The sequence below is a fragment of the Hippocampus guttulatus genome, chromosome 1 (assembly GCF_054856545.1).
Source record: "Hippocampus guttulatus isolate MCC_2025c chromosome 1, RoL_Hgut_1.0, whole genome shotgun sequence".
Taxonomy (NCBI): domain Eukaryota; kingdom Metazoa; phylum Chordata; class Actinopteri; order Syngnathiformes; family Syngnathidae; genus Hippocampus; species Hippocampus guttulatus.
In genome coordinates this window covers 20465538-20485337 of record NC_141261.1, presented here as the reverse complement: position 1 = coordinate 20485337, position 19800 = coordinate 20465538, and the positions used below count along the sequence as shown (strand labels likewise).

Below are 19800 nucleotides of genomic sequence, written 5' to 3'. Positions count from 1 at the left end.
CAGTCCATAAAATTATGTCCCAGAATTGTTGAAGCTCATTTGTGTACAAATTCCAGCATGCTGTTCTTGCAGAGGTGTAGAATCTGTGCTTTTATGTACATGACCTTCAGTCTTGCCCGATGGAGGTTGTTGCTGATGTCACTAGCAGTTGCATTTGCTTCTTTCTTTACAGCTCTCAAAATGTTTCTGTCATCAACAGACATTGTTTTTGTTACGTAGTTGCTTGAAATACACAATATGCACTGATAGTTGTTTTGTTTCATTTGACAGTAACTTAAACTGGGCATGTTTTTTTTTCTTTCTTGTTTTTATCATTTTTTTTTAAAGAATTATTCACTATTTGCCAACCTGCTGCTTGCTGGTAAGTTAGTTGAGTTGAGTTCATTTTGTACAAATGTCAGTCAAAGCAAAAATAATAATAATTACAGCAACGACAGTCGCTAATTTGACAAACTTGTAAGTCGGGCCACTCGTATCTGATGGAACCACTGTAAAAATATTGGATCTCATTCATCACCAGTCCAAGATGTCGCATCCAAAGTCAGCTCAAAGATATTCCACTTACCCGCGACCCTAATGAGGAGGATTGAAAATGGACGGGCAGGTGGATACCATTAGATTTTGCAGTCGTACCTAATTTTGTGGGTCTTATACCAATAAACCGTCTTCTGAAATGCCACGAATATACAGCGGTAGTTGTAAATTTGCTTGTTTTGATGTTTCCCAGGTCAGATCGGCTCCCTACAGGCCACCCAGATGGCCCACGAGGCATCCATCAAGAACCTGGACCAAGAGCAGAGTCGGCTGAAGGAGAAGATTGGCAGGCTGGAGCAGGAGAGGGAGGCCCTGCTTAACCAGAACCAGGTGGCCGGCGAGCAGCACAAACAGCAAGTGCTGAAACTGGAGCAGGTGCTTTTTCAAATCTCAAGAAGTAGAGGGTGGGAGTGCAAGCTCCTTTGGTCATATCAACAGCTTCCTCTTCCCTTCAGTCTCTGCGTGAGGAGCACCAGGGCTACGAGAAAGAGCTCTCCATACTAAGAGCTCACTATGAGGAGGAGATGCGTCGCTACAAGGAGGCGCAGGTCAGGGCCTTGGAGGAAATGGAGGAGAAACACCGAGCCATGAGGGAGGAGGCTCAACAGGAGAAAGAGGAAGAGAAGAAGCTTCTTATGATGGTGAGTCCGCTGATGCTACAGACGGCGACTGGACTCACTGCGACTTTGCAACAACCGCAGTTGTATAAAGTGCTACACGTAAGGCAAGACGAGGCAACTTTACTTAGATCGGACGTTTCATCCACTAGGCAATGCAGTGCGCTTCGCACAACCGAAAGCGCAACACCTAAAAGCATTTCCAAAATGCAACAGCATTCAAAGGCATGAGAGTAAAAGTGCCTTCGTAAAATTCCTAAAAGAACCTAAATTGACCATGTTAAAATGCATTTCCAAACAAAACATTTAAAGACATGTAAAAGTGAAGGACAGAAATAAAAAGTAGCTTTCTGAAATTACGAAAAAGACCGATAAGGGAAATCAATGTTTAAAATGCTTGAAAGACCTTTATCAAAGAAATATGGAATCGTGTGGTTTTTACCTTGGATATAAAAGCATTTCTAGTTGGAACTGACTTCACTTCTGTTGGCGGCCAGATGCGGTGTGGCCATTTCAGGAAAATATGTTAATTTTCCCGAACGTCCAGTGTATTTACGGGCAAGTCCTGCACATCACAGCCGTCTGCAAAAAAAGCAACTGTCGTTTTATTAACAGCTGAATATTGTCTGTTGGCGAGTAACACACATACTGTATAGCGTTGTTTCAATGTTACTGTTCCCTTCAGTCATCTCTCATGCTTTTTTTTTACTATATTTTAGCGCCTGCTCTTATCTCTCTCCATATCTCTTCCTCCATGTTGGTGAAGCTACTCATGGTTGTAGATGTAGCGTCTTAAACAAGTGCGGAGAATCTAATGGTGCCCATAATCTCCGGTCAATAAAAACGGGGCAGTTGTAAACATGCTGCCAGTGAAGATGCAAAACAACAAGTGTCGATACTCTCAAGCAAAGAAAGCCAGAAACGCTGTACTCAGTCCACTATAAATTTAAATGAAATGCGATGAAAATGAAATGATGAGAGGTGAAATACCTTTTAAGGCAACCAGAGAACAGTCTAGTTGTGGTCTGGAACATAAGCTGTGTGCTTGGAAAAGGAACAGGGTGAAGAAAACCAGATGCTTCCGGTAATTGCAAGGTGACTCAATTTGGAGATTAATCTTGAGACTTGCACATGCGTGAATTGATCCCATCGCTGGGTGATGGTGATGAAATCTGGCAGGTACCAACTTTCATACGAAGTAATTAAGACCAGCAGCCGCGGGCTTTTCCATCTCTCTCAGCTGTTCAGGAACATCAGCAATTAATGTTTGCCTTTCAGCAAAACCTTGTTTGAGAGAAATGTACGGCTAAGAAAGGCACACCCCCCACTTGGGGCTGCGCAGTTTTAATTAGGCCAAACAACCCCGTGCTCACCCTCCGTTTTTTTAAACGCAAATACGCGCATTGTGTACCCGCACGTTCGTTTGCAGGACTGTTGGCAGGTTTGCCGCATGAGTTTGCTTTGCTTGCGCGCCGCGTAGCGCTGTCAGGGTTGTTAGCTGCAGAAAACCAGCTCACCTTCATATACACAAACCATTAGACTTCAGAGGGGATTTATCTTTTTAGTATTATGCGCCCTTCTCTCCACTCTTTGGCTCCAAAGGCTGATTGGAGCTGACTGCATATTGGTGGATTTTCCACAGATATTAAATCCTGCTTCCGAGCATTGTGCAAGCGTGTGGGTGTCAGATGAAAGATTTCCTGAAAGAATTGGAGAGAGGGACAGGATGAATGGAGACAGTGGATGTGAAAAATCATTCATATAGGCTGTGCCTTGTCATCTTTAGGTGGGTGCCTGTTCCCCCCCCCGACACAAATAAAAGGGGCTGGAGGAGGGCAGAGATGGAGACTATGTAGAAGTGGTCATTTACAAAGCGGGGATTTGATCGGCCAGAAACTTTTAATCCCTGCTAGCAAGATATTAAAAAGTTTTGAACGCAATCCTACTAATTTCTCATGCTCTATTAATTCCAAATCCAGTTCACCGAAGCCCCATAGAGACTGCAGCAGAATTTCTTGGATCCGCCTACAGGTGGCAGCTTTATTGGCCGTGTCGAATCATTCACTGGTCCTTGAGGAGAACTGGATCTGCCATGTGAATGTTGATGTGCGCTCTCTGTCAGATGAGGCTAACACCACCTGTCATGCAGATTGTTAAAGCTTTCATCCTCCGAAAGGAGAAAGAATTTGTGATCAGCATACAGAAAACCCACTGCCCGCGTATTTAATTGAACATTTGTGACCAAATATGAAAAAGAAGAACTGTCATCCTTGGACATCATGAAGCTGGCTTGTGGCACATAAACTGGTAAAGAGCAAATGGTGACACACTGCAAAATCAAAATTGAATCTTAAAATCGCAAGAAAAACATAATGGAATGAAGGATATGTGACTTAATTGAAGCAACTATACACACGTCAACATCAAGTTTTAGTCAGAGATGGTTTTTGATGCTATTCAAAAATAAATATATTGTTTTGTAGTGTATTAAGTTTTTTATAAGTGTTTTTAAATTTGAGTCGCAAAAGCTTCCGCATTACAGATTTTGACGTTTCAGGAAAAAAATCTGTTGCTCACCCGAGCCCTTAATTCATAAATATGACTACCAGTAAATATATTACTATAGTACATACATTATTATTATTATTATTATCACATCACCATTGTTGTTTTTGTTATTATGAAAATCTGATGTGCTTGAGAAAAAACAAGGCCAGATTCACAATCAGCACCAAAAAAAAAAAAACAATTTTTAAAAATTTACTTGCATCTCTGATTAAAACATTTAGCAAAACCTTGTTGACCAATTAGTCTGCCAATAGAATATTAGAAAATTTAAATTGGCAAGATTCCTTGAAATAAGTCAACAAAGTGAGCGTGAAAACCCCCACCAATGTTTTTAAAACGAGTTTAGCTTTTTTTTTTTTTTGTCCTATCCATCAAATAAACATTCAAGAATTTTGATTCATTGCTCCTCTAGTAATGATTGTACTCATTTTTATGACAAAAGACTAAAGAACAAAACGAAATAAATTGCAAAGCAAACCATCACTCCAATGGAATCAACAACAAAAAAAATAACAACAAAACTTCCAATCCTCTTTTCCCATTTTTCTTCCACCCCCTGTGCCCAGAATCCCCACACAGTCCTCCCGTTTTAGATCTGCTTCTTTCAAGTGTAAACACTTGATCTGCGGAGTCTCTTCTAGCTCTGAATCTCCTCCCCAGAAAATGAGTCAGGAGTTTGAGATAAAACGCCTGTCTCTGGAGGAGCAGCGAGACCGAGTGCGGCAGCAACTGGACAACTTGAAAGAGGAGCTCTCTGCCAAGCTCAACATGGCCAATCAAGAGGTACGAATCTGAAGAATTCAACTTCCTTTTTTGGGTGGATTCCTCAAGTGTTGATTCAACTCATTTAACTGCATAAAAGTTCTGATGTACAAAAGTGAACAACTTTCTTTTCCCAGTCATTCATACAATTATCTTATAGACTGACCACAAAATAGTTACGCTCTCTTATTAAGTTAAGTAAAAAAGTCCAAACGAAATGAAAACTAACGATAATAAGAAAATCCAAAACTATTACAACCCTGGATTTCAACCATGTTTGACTTGACCTTTTTCTATTTACTAGTTTTTACATTGTGTCATCGTGTGCAGAGACTGAAAAAAGTAACATGCCTATTTTGTCAAAGGAAGTAGTAGAAAATAGCAATATTTGTTTTCATGTTGAGGAGGGCATGTTGAGTCCAGAAGAATAAATACACAAAGTACATGCATCTGAAAAATCCACCTAAGTGCAGTGATAGTTGTATTTGTACTTTAACTGCCACCATTGCAGGTGTCCCACCTGCAGGAGCTGGTGAGGGAGCGAGACCAGAACGTGAGCTCAGCACAGAACCAGATCACCTGCTTGAAAGAAACACAGGAGAAGCTCAAGATAGAGCTGGACGCCACCAGAGCTCGGGTTCGCGAGACTAGCAACCTGCTAACAGATCTGCAGGTGAGCAGGACGAGCGCTTTAAGCCCGGCACGTCATGGAGAATTAAAGCTGCAGACGAAAGTGAAGATGATGACGCAGAAGATTTTTGAAAACAAGAAATGAACATTTGCAAAGCAGAAAGTGCTGAGACACGTGTGAGCTAATGTTGATGGAGCCATTATGCGCCGAGAACCCTGCTTATAGAGAGAAGGGGACATGGAGCGTGAGCGCACTGTAGAACTGCAGTACGGCAACAAAACCGCAATGTTTATTTGATGTGTACATAAACACCACCTCTGTGCTTGTAGGAGGAGATTGAGACCCAGAAACAGCAGCATGAAGCCCGAGTGATGTCCATCCGAACCGAGGAGAAGCAGAAGATGGACAAGATGGCCGACAACCTGGAACAAAAGTGGAGAGAAGCGCTTCGGTAAATCAATAAACGGACACAAAGAGCCTCTTTGTCATCAGTCTGTTCTACAGAGGTCAAGAAGAACTACTATCCGAGTACTAGAGACTTACCATATTTTTCGAACCATAAGGGACAAATTAAAAAATAATGTGCTTCCCTCTTTAGTGAAGAAGTGCGATTGTTGAGGGAGGAGCTGAGCGAGGAATACGACGCTGACAAGCAGGCAGCCTTGACTCAACTGTCCCAGCAGAAGGAGCTGGAAATGATGGCCGCCAGGGAAGGCTGGCAGAGGAAGGTGGAGGACCTGCTCGAACAGGTGAAACTCCAAATGTCATGCGATGTCATGGCTAGTTAGCTGTTCAGTGATGTCACAAAATATTTATACGTAGAGTCACAGTGTGGGGTAGCACGGATTACTTGAAGCTCTGAACGAATCTATCGCTCGTAACCGTCCTTTATTTGTTGAAGAGCTTTACAGGGTTCCAATATAGGTTTGGTCAAGTGTGGATTTTAATATTGTAAATTTGTAGGTCTGGAAAAGTAGAGAAAATGGAAATCATTGTGTGGAAAAGTATTTATGTTTATGTTACGTGGCGGGCGGCCCAGTGGTCCAGTGGTTAGCGCGTAGGCCACACAGTACAGAGGTCGTGGATTCCGGCTCCGGCCTTCCTGTGTGGAGTTTATATTGGCCCCGTGCCTGCGTGGGTTTTCTCCGGGTACTCCGGTTTCCTCCCACATTCTAAAAACATGCATGGCAGGCTGATTGAACACTCAAAATTGTCCCTAGGTGTGAGTGTGAGCGCAGATAGTTGTTCGTCTCTGTGTGCCCTGTGATTGGCTGGCAACCGGTTCAGGCTGTCCCCTACTGCCTGAAAACGGCTGGGATTGACTCCAGCACAAAACTTTTGACGATAAAGCAGTTCGGAAAATGGATGAATGGATGTTATGTCGCTTTTTTTTTTTAATATCAGAGATTGGGGTTTTTTAAATTATTTAAACAGGCGGCGCTGCTACCAAACCTTCCTATTTTGCTTTCATTCATTCAGATATCTTATGTTGGAAGCTCCAGAGCGCCCACCCGAACAATCAAACAGAACTTTCATATTTATAAAACTCTTATTTATGCACACACACACACATTATATAAATAAATAAAGTTGAATATTTAAAAATGATGCCAAGTAAATTAACATCCACTAGCACCACGTGACCTTTAGCCGTTTGCGATCACCTCCACCGCTTTAATTGACTGATCTGCTCAGCAATTGATGTCCACAACTCCAACTGTATGGCAAGTTCCTTCTCTCAGCGACTTTGGTGCATGGCCGAATGTGTTTGACAGTGGTGCTGTGAACAACTTTTGCCTCTTTTGCGCAATCGACGTCATTCCCCCTACAACAGTAAATGAACCCCCTCTGCTATTTGTTTTTTCATGTTTTTTGCCAGCAGCAGTCGAGAAAACAGTGTAATCCCCGCCACTCTCCTCACCCATAAGCAACACTATACGCATAATTGTAGCCGTAATCACAAGCAAAAACCTTAATTTGCGACCAAGTTATGGAAGCAGGCATTGCTCGAGTCACTCCGAATGTTGAGCGTCCCGCCACTGACTACGTCAGCACTCTGCTGAGTCACAAACCGGAAGCGCCAAGAGTGACTCTTTGTGATTTCTGCCAAGACGCCCTTGGCCTCGGATGTAGACACTTTGTGGCAAGTTGTAGGCAGCAACTACTGATGGCAGCTGCAGTCAGCGCTTAAAATATTTCCTACAAAATCTATACTCCCAGTATTAGATACTCCTGCACAATTTAACACAATCAAAATTTATTCTACTCATTGATTCAGATTCAGATTCAGAAAACTTGATTTATCCCCGTGGGGCAATTAGAGTTGTGCGAGAGCGGCTTATCATTGAGACAGTCAGAGCAAAGGAAAGGATTGTGATGCCTAAAATAGCAAAATAATGCACCCAGAAAATGATAAATGCCCTTGAATATGATAGAGTGCAGTTCTACTCTACTGCAACGATAAACATAAACTTCAATTGACTTGTGGTACAAATAATCTATAAAACACCCAGAAACATTTTTTTCAATGGTACTATATTACTTCGACCTACTGGAGTGGGACAATATTTCCTGCCATAACATAAAATTTAAATTAACTCACTTCATTTTATTGATATTGTTTCTGATCATAATGCACTGGTCGTAAATTTGACATTTTAGAAACGAAAAAAATCTTTGCAGCAAGTCAAAATATTTATGTTGTGCTGTGTGTGTGTATGTTTTTTGCTCAATGTATGTAGCAGCACAGAGGGACTGTCCTCCGAGACAAGTTTCTCCTATAGGAGACCTAATAAAAAGTTAAATCAAATCAAATCAAATATATACCTATGTTATGTCCCGAAGGTTCAGTCAAATGCAGCTTTTTACTATTCAGGGTTTTAGACATCTGTTCCTTGAGGATGTTAAAGAAACTGGGTTGTGAATCACTGCAACAACCTCAGCCAAGGCCATACACTCTTAAACATGACAATTTGATCTTCTTGTTGCAGTTCCATCTGCAGAGCTGCTTAATCGCTGACCTACTTGGCCTTAGTGCAGTAGCAGCAAAGAAAATATATATATAATAATATAATAATATAGGTTGGAACCTCAGCAAAATTTAATAAAGGAAAACAACTACCAAAAACCAATCAAAACAGAACTTCTTACCCTTGTGCTTTCACAATGTCGTAATGGCAACAAACACAGACAAGACAATTGCCCGTTGGTGGTCATCCCTATTGCCTTATCCAGTTCCAGCTAATCCCATTCAGTCGCACTCCTCTTCCTCGTCTTGTTAAAGCCATCTAACCCTACAGCTCCCCATTTCCATCCTGCTGCACTAAATCCTGCAGGGGATTTAACTGCCAGCGGATGGAGGAGAGTCATGCCATTTACTGCGTCTAATAGTCACAGTATCTCCTCAAAACAACACAGTACTTTCGCACTCAATGAGAACCTATCAATATTTTGAGATGAGTGGCTTCTATCATACTGTTGGCATCACCACGATGACATGTTTGTTGCAGCAGGCTGTATTTTTGGTACACTAGGCCATCAGGGTAGACTTTCCTGATTGAATCCACCATTTAAAACCGCCAGTTTTACATTGCACTTATACAAACCATCAATATTATGCAACCCCCCCCCCCTCACCCCCACAATGTCACATAATGTACAATATATGAAGCAGTTCATGATTACTATTTCTCTCATACCATGACAAAAAAAATAAACATGGCCAACCGAGTGGTGAGAGTCTGAAAACTTAAGCCCAACACACACACACACGCGCGTCACATTTTGGCTCCCAGTATTGTATTCACATGCAGTGTCATCTTGGTGTGCTGTAGATCTCTCTGTTGAAGCAGTCTCTGGAGTTGCAGCTGTCCCAGTCGCAGTCGGCCCTCCAGCAGTTGCAATCTCAGTTCAGCCAGGAGAGGGAGCTGCTCGGCCAGCAACTCAAAGGTACACCAGTCTCATGACATCACAGTGTCATATTAAGTTCTAATATCACCATTCACCACTAGATGACAGACATGTCTGAGTTGTGCTGATAGGAAGTACGTGGTCCTACGTGGGCCTCCCCCAGCAGCACTGATGAAAAATCGTGGCCCTCTTCAGCATTCAAATTGCCCATCATAGTTCTGCCTTGGTTCTTGCCATTTCGCTGCATTTCTCCATAATCGTGCCTTTTATTTAGTTTTAAACTCCAGGTTAATGTGTAATATACAGAAAATATCGCAGGTGTAATTGTATTCATGTATATGCATATTTGTAGACATACGGTGCCTTTAATAAGGTTCTCTTGCAGGGGTTCTGGTGCTTCCGATCTGCTGATGCCATGCATGTCCCGATTAGTGTATGAACGTGTGATTGTTTACCGCCATGTTTATGTTTCCTAGAGATGCAGAGAGAACATCAGAGGAGGGAACATCGACTACAAGAGGCTCACTGTTGCGCACTGAGCACGATGGAGGAGGCTCGGCAGCACCAGATCCGGGTACAATACACATGCACACTACAAAAGGGGCAAAGAGCATGTGTGAGGTGAAAAGTGGTGTAGTTGTTTTTAGTCACCGCAGTCATTTAAACTTTGTGAAATGGCAAACCTTAGGATAAATAGCTTGACAACAAGGAGTTGTCAAACTATTGCCCCCCTCGCATCTTTTTAAAGCATGTGGATCCCGGATGTAATGATCAGTACTGTATTTGGTTTAGTTGATTTAGCCATAAAAGCGTGGCAATTTGCATATGATATCTGCTGGAATCCACTCAAAATGGCCACTTCAAACCAAAATGTGAGAATTCTTCTTTAATTTTGGGCATGGGTCCTTTGGACATTTTCATGAGTCTGATTAAGATTGACACACCACCCAATTCCGTGCCACTCGGTGAAACAAGTGTCAGGGGCTGATGTTTTCAAACTTTCCATGTGGTCCAACATGCATATTTGTTTGCATCTCTATACACACAGTTGCAAAAATCAGCGGTACATTTTTGGACAAATTTTTGTTCCCAAAATCAGAATCATCTTCATCTTTCAGATAAAAAGTGATTCATTCATCAGCAGAATAATAATAAACAAAGCATCTGGATAAAGGTGTGGATATAGGAATTGCTTTTGACCAAACTGAAACATACAAGCGCTGAAGCACAACATTATCTCAAGTCATTTCCTCCGCAGAGGAAATTATAGTGTTGAGCAGTTGCTTTTGCCAAGGCTGAACCAAGTTAATCAATTTATCCCACAAAAATCAATTTCTTTGTGGAAAGCGAGAGAATCAATTACGAGCCTGTGAGGAAATGACCAAACCCTGCAGAGAATGGACAGAGTAAGTCAAGCGTTTTCCCGTTTTAATTTTCCTCATTTCTCTGCTAAATGGTTCCAAAAAATTGAAGGTGCCCATTGGCTCATTGTTGGCATCATGACTAATGTGCTACAATAATACAATCCTGGCAGAAACATTTCATGCACAAAGAATAATTAATGAGATATTCATTGCCCCGTTGAACAAAATGATTTTGAGTGGACTAAAAATGATTATTTTGGTTCCTGAGGGCTGAGATAGATGGAAATGGATGTTGTAAAAAATCAAAAAATCGTTACCGTGATGCGCTGCCATTATTTTCCATTTTGTTGCTATAAAACAGGAATTTCTGTATTGCTGGACGAATAAAGGCTTATTTTATCTTAGTCTAGCCTCACCGACTATATTCTTGATCATCTTGTCTATAAGGTTTCTGGTGTCATTGGGATGTTTTTCAGTTGCTTACCAATTTCTTCCTCCTCTCGCTCCCTGTCAATGCCAGGCCCTGGAGGAGCGTCTGAAGCAGGAGCAGAGGGAGGAGGTTCATGCTCTGAAGGAGGCCCACAGGAGGACCTTGGACATCCTCAGACAGCAGTCAGACCAAGAGCTGCAGACGCTGCGATTTGAACTGGAAGACGAGGGCAAAGCCAAACTGGGTAATTGCTACATGTTAACACAGTTTGCGATTTCCCGTCTGCAATGGGTGGACATGGATGGTGATTCCATATGAAATCTGATCCATGCGGCAATATGTTCAGAAGCTCAGTGTTTCCGATGTTCCCTTCTAGATCACGAGCCGGATCCTGCCAGTGTGGATTGTTGAGTGGAATGTATTTCTATATTGTGGAAAACTGCAGTGACTAAAAATCATTTTTATGGGTTTTCACAGTGTGCTGTATAAATATGCAGCTGGATCCGGAACATACTGTATCCCCTGCTGTGGGTTCACTGTATTTGTCAAATGTCATCAACGTGTGACATTGCGCTTCCCTGTTTCAAATAGAAACTTTAAATCTTTCTGGTGGCTTCTGATTGTAGTGATTCACTTATTGTTTTAAAAGGCGACTAAGGTTTTCTCTCGATGACCACTCTTTGTGGCAGCGTCACTCCGTGCTGAGCTCAACCACCTCCACGCGACCGCCATCGAGCATCTAAAGCAGATCCACCTGAAAGAAAATTCGACTGCCAAACGGGAACTGGAGAAGGCCATGGAGCATAGCCGGCAGCAAGTAACTTGAAACTCATTTTTAGGTAGTTTGCAACTTCTGGGAAGTTCAACACGATTTTCCCACCCTCCGTGTTCTGCAGGAGCAAGAGCTGCTGGTTCGTATCTCAGACTTGCAGGCGGATGTGTGTTCTCGAAACAACCGCATCACAGATCTGGACCATGAGATCCATTCTTTGAACGAGACCATTGACACCTTGACTCGTGAGCTAGAGTTGAAAGGCAAAGAGTTGCTTCGGGTCCGCAGTGAAGCTAATCATCAGATAAGGTAGCGCATGCTAACTCATCTATGAACTGAACAAGTACATAAGATTACTTTGAAGGCCAAAATCTAATTTTTTGACTACATCTGCTTGGGGTTTTTTGGGGGGCGAGGCTGGAACATATTAAGCGTGTTTCCATTCATTTCAATGGGGAAAGTTGTTTTGGTTTGTGAGAATGGTAACCGATCGAAATGAAATTATATCTCAAGGCTCCACAGTATTTGTATATCTCTGTATTAGTATCGAAGTGCTTTCCTGCCTGGACCCTGAGTCTGCCAATAAAGCAGGTTGATTGATTGGTTGATTGGTTGGTTGATTGATTGATTGAGCTGTAAGCAGTGTGAGGATCTGTTTTGATGGAGTTCACTTAAATATTACATGTGTTTTTGCAGGGCTCATGAGCAAGACTTTGCAAAGAGGCAAGAGAGGGAACTGGGAGAGCTCAGTGTGGTCCATCACAGAGAGACTCATATCATGTTGGCAGACTTCAACAAAGCTCAGGAGGTTCTCAAAGACAAGATTACTGCATTGCAAATAATGTAAGAACCAGAAAGAACACCTCTGCGTGTTTCCCCCTTCCTCCCATCATGCTTGCCTCTTGTTTTGTCTCTTTCCTCATTGGTTAAATGTCTCCTTATCCAGTCTGGAGGGGACAGAAGAGAAGTTGAGGAACCGAGAGAGCCGACCTGAAGATCTGCATCTTATCGCAGAGCTCCGTGAGATGGTCACAGAGAGAGAGGCTTTGGTCAAAAAGCTGGTGGTGAGTCAGTTGAATTCTGTTGTGTCCTAATGTTTGTTTTGTGCAAGACACTTTGTTTCTGGTGTTATATGTACTGTATAAAGATATATATTTTAAACAGGATGACAAAAAGTTTTATCAATTGGAGCTGGTCAACAGAGAGACGAGCTTCAGCAAGGTCTTCAACTCCAGTGCCAATGTTGGGGTCATCAACCCTCTTATCAAGGTCAGTGGGTGTGTTGGACATCATCAGTCTGTGCTCGATGACAAAGTGAGAGTGTGTCTGTTCTGCAGTGTATCTGAATGTTTGCGCATGTTTTTGCAGATGTTGCATGCGTTACAAAACTAATGTGTTGTGATTGTAACCTTGACTGTACAAAGCACCATTTTTGGTAGCATGAGTCCATTGATCCCATATGTCTTAGGCCCACAGACAAGTAGCAAAGAAATCAACGTGTTGCGTGGTCAGTCACAACTGCAATATTATTATAATTAAATGCTAGCCGGCATGCTTCATTGGAACGCCACCTCCATACAAAATTGCTGTCTTGCTTACCATGCAGTATCCCCCCGCACCCCGACACGCCTTTCTATGTTTGTGTGTAGCCGAAACCAGGCAGCCAATCAGATCAACGCTTGGCCAGCTTTCCTAGCCAGTCAGCTCTCCGATTCGTCAGCCCTCCCGCCGTGAGTCGTGCGAGCGAGGAAGCGGAGGGTCGGGAAGTGGAGGAGGTAGGACCGGGCCCATTTGCGCCTCCCCACTCCCCCCTCCAACGCGCCCTCCCCCGGCTTAAGAAACCTCCGCCCATCCTCCGTCCTCTCCCTCACATCCCTCAGCATCCGCCACCTTTTCCTCCTCATCCCCTGCCAAGTCATGCGCTTGCCCATTCTCCTCATCCTCAGGAGCCGCAGCATCAGGCAAGTTGTAGGAGGTGAGAACTCATGTGACTTGCTGCCTCAGCTGCCTTGCGATGATGCGGCGGCCGTGTTTTGGTGCCCCGCTCCTGGTCACCAGCCACCTCCCATTTTCTTCCGTTTTCTTTACAACCACCCTGACCCCTTTCATCCATCACTGTGTTACCGTCATCCCCAGCCCTTAAACGAGGCCCCTTATGCGGACTCACCTCATTCTTGTCACGTAATTCTTCATTGGGAGGAATCAGAGTTGAAATGAGACAAAAAGGAACTCGCTCTTCTAACAATGGATTTGAAGAGAAATTGTTATCATTTGAGAAAAATCATAAACGTTATAGCAACCATTTTTGGAGTCATTATGCTTTTACTTTCTAATTCTGTCCGTCAGATGACCATTACCGCTTTTGAGGAACAGGCTTCAAATCCCACTCTCATTTTAGTTGCTCGGAAAAGGAGGCCAAGCTTACAAATCAGTTCCAGTAGAAATTCAAATTGAAAGCAACAATAGTGCACAGGCTGCAAATGTCAGACTCTAGATAACGTCTGTAAATTGTTTTTCTCAGACTGGACCTATGAGCATCCATTATGGAAACTGTGAAGGACAAACTAAAATCTGACTCATCAGGACAAAAATAAATCTGAGTAATATTCAGCTACAAAAAACATATAAGCATAAAGAACGTTAAATCTGCTGAACTACACTATTTTGCATCAGTAGGTTATCCAGCTGTGCTAATAAATTTACACACCCTGGCAACATTTGTGAAACACTGACGATCATGGAGAAAATGTTTCTATTATCTCGGATTCGGGGGTCAAGTGAAGCCATATGTTACGTAATTTTGCGTGCCATTTTAAAATTGCAATGACAACTGAGATCACCCAAATGGTCCTGATCAGATGTTTAGCAACCCTTGAATGTTTGTTCTACGCACACAGGTTTAAATGGCCTGTTAAGGATGCAGTATATGCTTCCATGACTTTTTGATTGTAATTTGGGTTTGTGTATAAAGAGGGTGGCCCGGTGGTCCAGTGGTTAGCGCGTCGACCTCACAGTGCAGAGGTACCGGGTTCAATTCCAGCTCCGGCCTCCCTGTGTGGAGTTTGCATGTTCTCCCCGGGCCTGCGTAGGTTTTCTCCGGGTATTCCGGTTTCCTCCCACATTCCAAAAACATGCATGGCAGGCTGATTGAACACTCTAAATTGTCCCTAGGCGTGAGTGTGAGCGTGGATGGTTGTTCGTCTCTGTGTGCCCTGCGATTGGCTGGCAACCGGTTCAGGGTATCCCCCGCCTACTGCCCGAAGACGGCTGGGATAGGCTCCAGCACCCCTGAGACCCTTGTGAGGACAAGTGGATCGGAAAATGGATGGATGGATGTGTATAAAGAGTCAAAACATTTTCTGAACTCTTGAGAAAGCTCTGCACATTTCTCTCAGGACCCTACCGAAAATAAATGTTCCTCAAAATTACAAAGTGCACACACACACACACACACACACACACACACAAATTTTGCCAGGGTACGTCCACTCAAGAGCACACACAGCTGCACGTGTGGACCTATGAGTCTGTTTATAAATGTGCTTTGGTGGTGTGTCTTTTTGGCATGTTTGTGTTGTTGGTGATCCTGGAGGTAGACTTCCACACTGTGTGTGTGTGTGTGTGTGTGTGTGTGTGTGTGTGTGTGTGTTTTCATAAAAGAATGCAGTCACATATTAGCTTGGTGTATGCTCTGCATGTAACGCAGTGCTCTGATACGACAACTGCGACCAATCTGAAGATGTGCGCGTGTGTCTATGTTTGGCAATATTTATCAAAGCGACACTGTGTCACCCCTCCCAGTCATTTTAATGGATGTTTTTATTCCCTCCTGTAGCCTTCATGAGGCAAATGCAGCGGCGTCAGACCACAAAGCAATGGAGACAGGGAAAAGCAAAGATTACACTGCAAAAAAAGAGGCGCTGTATGCTCACCACTTCTCTTTCTGATGGCCAAATGCAATTCCGTTAAACGGGGATGCAATGGGACATGACTAAATTTGGACAACGATTCAATTGAAGATTTTGCCAGAGTAGCAGAACTGTAATGTAACTTCCAGTCAAGCCTCACAAAAGTTCACGGGACCGGATAAGCTCGACAAGAATATTTCTCCTCATTCTGTTATTAGAGACTGGTTAAGATCCATTCGGATCAGAAAATACGATCTCTTGGACGCGACGAAATCTGAGGTGATAAGCAGGAATCTTTTCAGTGCCACTCTGCCCAATTTTAGTTTGCTGTCTCATTGCATTGACTGCACATTGAGTGCAACCTCTGAGCTCACTGTGAGGCACCTCAGCAGCCTGGGGAGGGGAAATCATTGACAAAGTGGCTTTTTATTTTATTTTATATTTTTTACAATTATAATATTTATAGTGTACCAAACAACTGTTTTTCTATGGTCTGCCAACGGGCCAGAGACATCTAGAGAAGAAGTTCTATCGCTGATAATGTGGATTGCTGTTGACCTTTTCTGAAGCGTTTCAGGCTTTAATCGATCAGGTTCCACAGAAGGCACATTGAACTTGTTTACTATGTGTCTCATGTCTGCACTCCAGGCCATAGAGCATGCGAAAACAGAAACACTCTTATAATGCTGCTGTTGCTCACTTGAAATGTCTCTTTTTTTTTCTTGGTGTACCACCCACTTAAAAAAAAAATAACACTTGAAGGTTTGCACTGTTCTTGTGCGTCTTTTTGTGTGCAAGTCCATGACGTCCATAACAGTATCCTGCACAGTTTCCAACTGCATGATCATCATGTACCCGGGCGATTCGTTTTATTGTTATTACGGGAAGAGAAGTGAGTCATCTAGAAAGGAGGAAAAGAAAATGATTCCATTTATAATTGGCATCGTTCCATGTGCAAAAGATCACACAGTGGCATATGAACTGAGTGATGTGAATTTTGAGTGCAATCTGGTGGTGAACTTTCAGATTGCAGGAAGATGATTCCCCATCACTGCCGCGCTCCCTCCCAAGATCACGTTTTATGTTCAACTTGTTTTGCCTGCACCAGCAACTATCACCTCATCTCCTGTTTTCTTCCACACTCAGTTACTCATTGTACCTTGAAGGGCACAATGGCTTTAAACGTGAATCTGCCTGTAACTTTTTGTTCCTATAAAGGGCACCTGAGAGTCCAATAATTAGCCATATCCAGTCTGGGGTGTGGTCAATTTTGATTGCACCTTGAGGGACAGAAATGGACCGTCACCCTTTTTCTGACCCTGTACAGCTTCCATCTGGCACACTTTTGGGGTTTCCCCTTTCTGTAGCAAAGTAGCAACAAGCCCGAGAGAGATCTGAAAGGTTTCTTCATAAGCTTAAAAAAAATGGATATGAGAATGTATCTGTTGTGATGGTTCTGGTGTCATTTTGGACATTGAACCAGTCAACCTGAGCATGTTACTGAGCATCGTCATGCTTATCAAATACATTATTTTTGTCTGAACTTTCGGTGCAATCGAGAACAACACAACGAATACAGAAGATTGTATTGTGTCCTACACCCCAACACTGAACCACAATTGTTTGGTTCCACTTTGCACACTGTGATGACAGCAACTGAGCTGTGACGACATTTCTCGTTCGGTTCCTGTGGGATGACTTCTTTGCATCGAATTGCTCTGAATTTTTTATTTTCCTTTTCCGCATGGATGGAAAGTTAACCGTTTGTCTTCTGAGCATTGTTGACTTTGTTCAGACCAAGAAGCACATGAAACATTTTTGTACATAAATGTAATCTTCTGTTGTGGTCAAATGTTTTCAGATGTTCACAAATGTCCCAACCTCGAAACAGTAGGGGTGTTCACACGGCAAGATTTGGTCCGGTGCTACGCCGGGGCTGCCCCAGTAGAGCGTTCACACATGCAAATTAGCTCCGGCGTAGCCCCGGAAAACAGTTTACACCGGAGAAAATTTCAATTTGCTCCAGAGCAAATGCTCGTTTGCAAAGAAGCACCGATGTAAATTTGCACATATGAACGCAACTAGGTTAAATTTCCTCCAGAGCAAATGCTTGTGAAGAGTTGATTACGTACGGCTAGAATGCGTTGCCTTCGTGCTCTGTCGGATTTCCGTGAAGTGTTTGTTTAATAACGACAAGACTTCGCTGGTAACATCTTTCCTTTTGTAGGAAACTGGACTGTCTCGGAGTTGTTTGTGTATTTTGTTCCTTTGTTGTGTGTTCACAACCCCCCGCTCCCCATATATAATTTATTTTGTGATTTCCTCTCTTGATTTTCTGTTTGGCGCTTTTCTGAGTGTCATTGAAGTCATCGTTGATTTACGTTTTCGGGGGCGGTCACTCTCGAGCAGAAGGCACGGAGACCGAGAAGGAAAAGGACGTGCCTGTACAGTAGTCGTTTGAGTTGTGTATAAGTTTTAAAAAGAACCAACACGACGGCTCATTTGTTTTCTGTCGTTTTGCTCCGCTGCAGAAACTGCCGTGTGAACGTAAGTGGGGCTGCACCGACGCTGTGCCGGTGCTGACACGCTCAGCGGCTTTGTACGTGTGAACGCTCCACAAAATTTGCTGCGGTGTAAAATATATCGCAACCAAATACATCGATACAGCGCCGGAGCAAATGTGTGCCGTGTGAACACCCCTATACACTGACTGTACGAGTTAGGAAAGATCAAGTGTCAGTGGTACACTTGAGATTTTGTCTTTGGTTTTCAAAATCTTTACTTACCCCGATTTCATTTTCTGCGCTAGTTGACATCCATCGTCTTCCGGCTGAAGGCACTGTCATTGTGATCTAACGTTTCTTCCAAGCTAAAGTGACACTTTAAGCGAACATTCATTCACTTGCCGTTGAATATATACAGTACGCTGTATTTACCTGTGGGAGCATTCGACGCTGAGTCCTGTGAAAGTCTTCTGAAAATGGAACAGCTGAGGTGCGACTCAAGGAAAATGATCCAACACTGCCACTGGTTGGCCGCCCGTGAACCATTAAGAGCGACTCCTTTGGATAATTGGCGTCTTTTATTTGTGTGGTGTTATACAAAGTGCGGTCCAAGGCTTGCTTCCATTCACTTTGAACTCCTTGTTGTCAAACTGTAAAAATGTGGTGATTCTGGTCGTTGTCACGACTCAACCCGACATTGGTGCTGATACATCTGCCCAAGTTTGCATTTTGAGCGGAGTTCAAAGTGGATCGTCCTTGTGACTTGTATATGTTTGTTTGTCTCGATGTAAATGTACAACGATTATAACAATGTTTATATTTATATCATTTCTGTTGTATGTTACCAAACAGTAAAACAATGATTGTGACCTTTGGTGTCTTGTTTGGTGTGTTAGATCGTTTTGAGGCAAGGAAGAAAATAACCCAAACACAATTGTGCTGATGTGGTTTCTTTGCTAGGCTAAAGATCAACAGTCAGAACAATTCGGAGAATGTAACAAACATCAATGTACGTTTCTGCCCTGGTAAGTTCTATTGCTTTGCTTGTTATTTCATGTGACTTGAAAGTCACCAGCCTGTTGCTACATAAGCAAAATGGTGTGCCGCCAACAGTGTAAAACAACTTCAAGGTAAGTCAACCGTAGTCATGAAATGATGAAACGTTTTTGCTGTAGACTAATTTATAAACCAGAATTGCCATGCATTTAGGGAATTAATGTTATGCAAATCATGTCCGCCTCCCAGCGGAGAGGTTTGATTCCGGGCTCCAGCCTTCTTGGTGTGGAGGTTGCATGTTCTCCACATGCCTGCGTGGTTTTTCTCCGGGTACTCCGGTTTACTCCCACATTCCAAAAACATGCATGCCAGGTTGATGGAACACTCTAAATTGTCCCTCGGTGTGAGTGTGAGCACGGATGGTTGTTCATCTCTGAGTGCCCTGCGATTGGCTCGCAAATGGTTCAGGGTGTCCCCCGTCTACTGCCCGGAGACAGCTGGGATAGGCTCCAGCACCCCTGCGACCCTTGTGAGGATAAAGCGGATTAGAAAATGGATGGAAGGATATTGGGCAAATTGCAGCCCTTAATGATTGTATTTAGCAACATGTGTCTTTGTGTACTGGTTAATGGAGGCCGCCATTTTTAGGTCTTCTCGCTCTTGAGAGCGTGCAAATTTGGGAGAATGTGATGTATGTTTGCCGTAAGTAATGCAATAAATAAAACAATGAACCAACTAAGTAGTTTATCCATTTTCCGAACCGCTTGATCCTCACTAGGGTCGCGGGGGGTGCTGGAGCCTATCC

General features: G+C 43.1%; 1 protein-coding gene across 4 annotated transcripts in view; it reads left to right on the top strand.

Annotated features, from left to right (window-relative positions):
- Window positions 1-18868, top strand: part of LOC147210884 (protein FAM184A-like) — a 31616-nt gene extending 12748 nt beyond the window's left edge. For 2 of the 4 annotated variants that reach the window (XM_086117864.1, XM_086117847.1), the window contains 16 exons: window positions 728-909; window positions 990-1175; window positions 4380-4502; window positions 4993-5154; window positions 5442-5563; window positions 5711-5861; window positions 8946-9060; window positions 9498-9595; window positions 10906-11059; window positions 11505-11632; window positions 11712-11896; window positions 12284-12430; window positions 12534-12651; window positions 12752-12856; window positions 13237-13362; window positions 15423-18868. In XM_086117864.1, the coding sequence (XP_085973990.1) occupies window positions 728-909; window positions 990-1175; window positions 4380-4502; window positions 4993-5154; window positions 5442-5563; window positions 5711-5861; window positions 8946-9060; window positions 9498-9595; window positions 10906-11059; window positions 11505-11632; window positions 11712-11896; window positions 12284-12430; window positions 12534-12651; window positions 12752-12856; window positions 13237-13362; window positions 15423-15431 (2111 nt within the window). In that variant the 3' untranslated portion in view covers window positions 15432-18868. Of the gene's footprint in view, window positions 1-727; window positions 910-989; window positions 1176-4379; window positions 4503-4992; window positions 5155-5441; window positions 5564-5710; window positions 5862-8945; window positions 9061-9497; window positions 9596-10905; window positions 11060-11504; window positions 11633-11711; window positions 11897-12283; window positions 12431-12533; window positions 12652-12751; window positions 12857-13236 lie in introns of all 4 variants that reach the window. The other 2 variants (XM_086117855.1, XM_086117839.1) reach the window with 2 other exon arrangements.
- The last annotated feature ends 932 nt before the right edge of the window (window positions 18869-19800 follow it).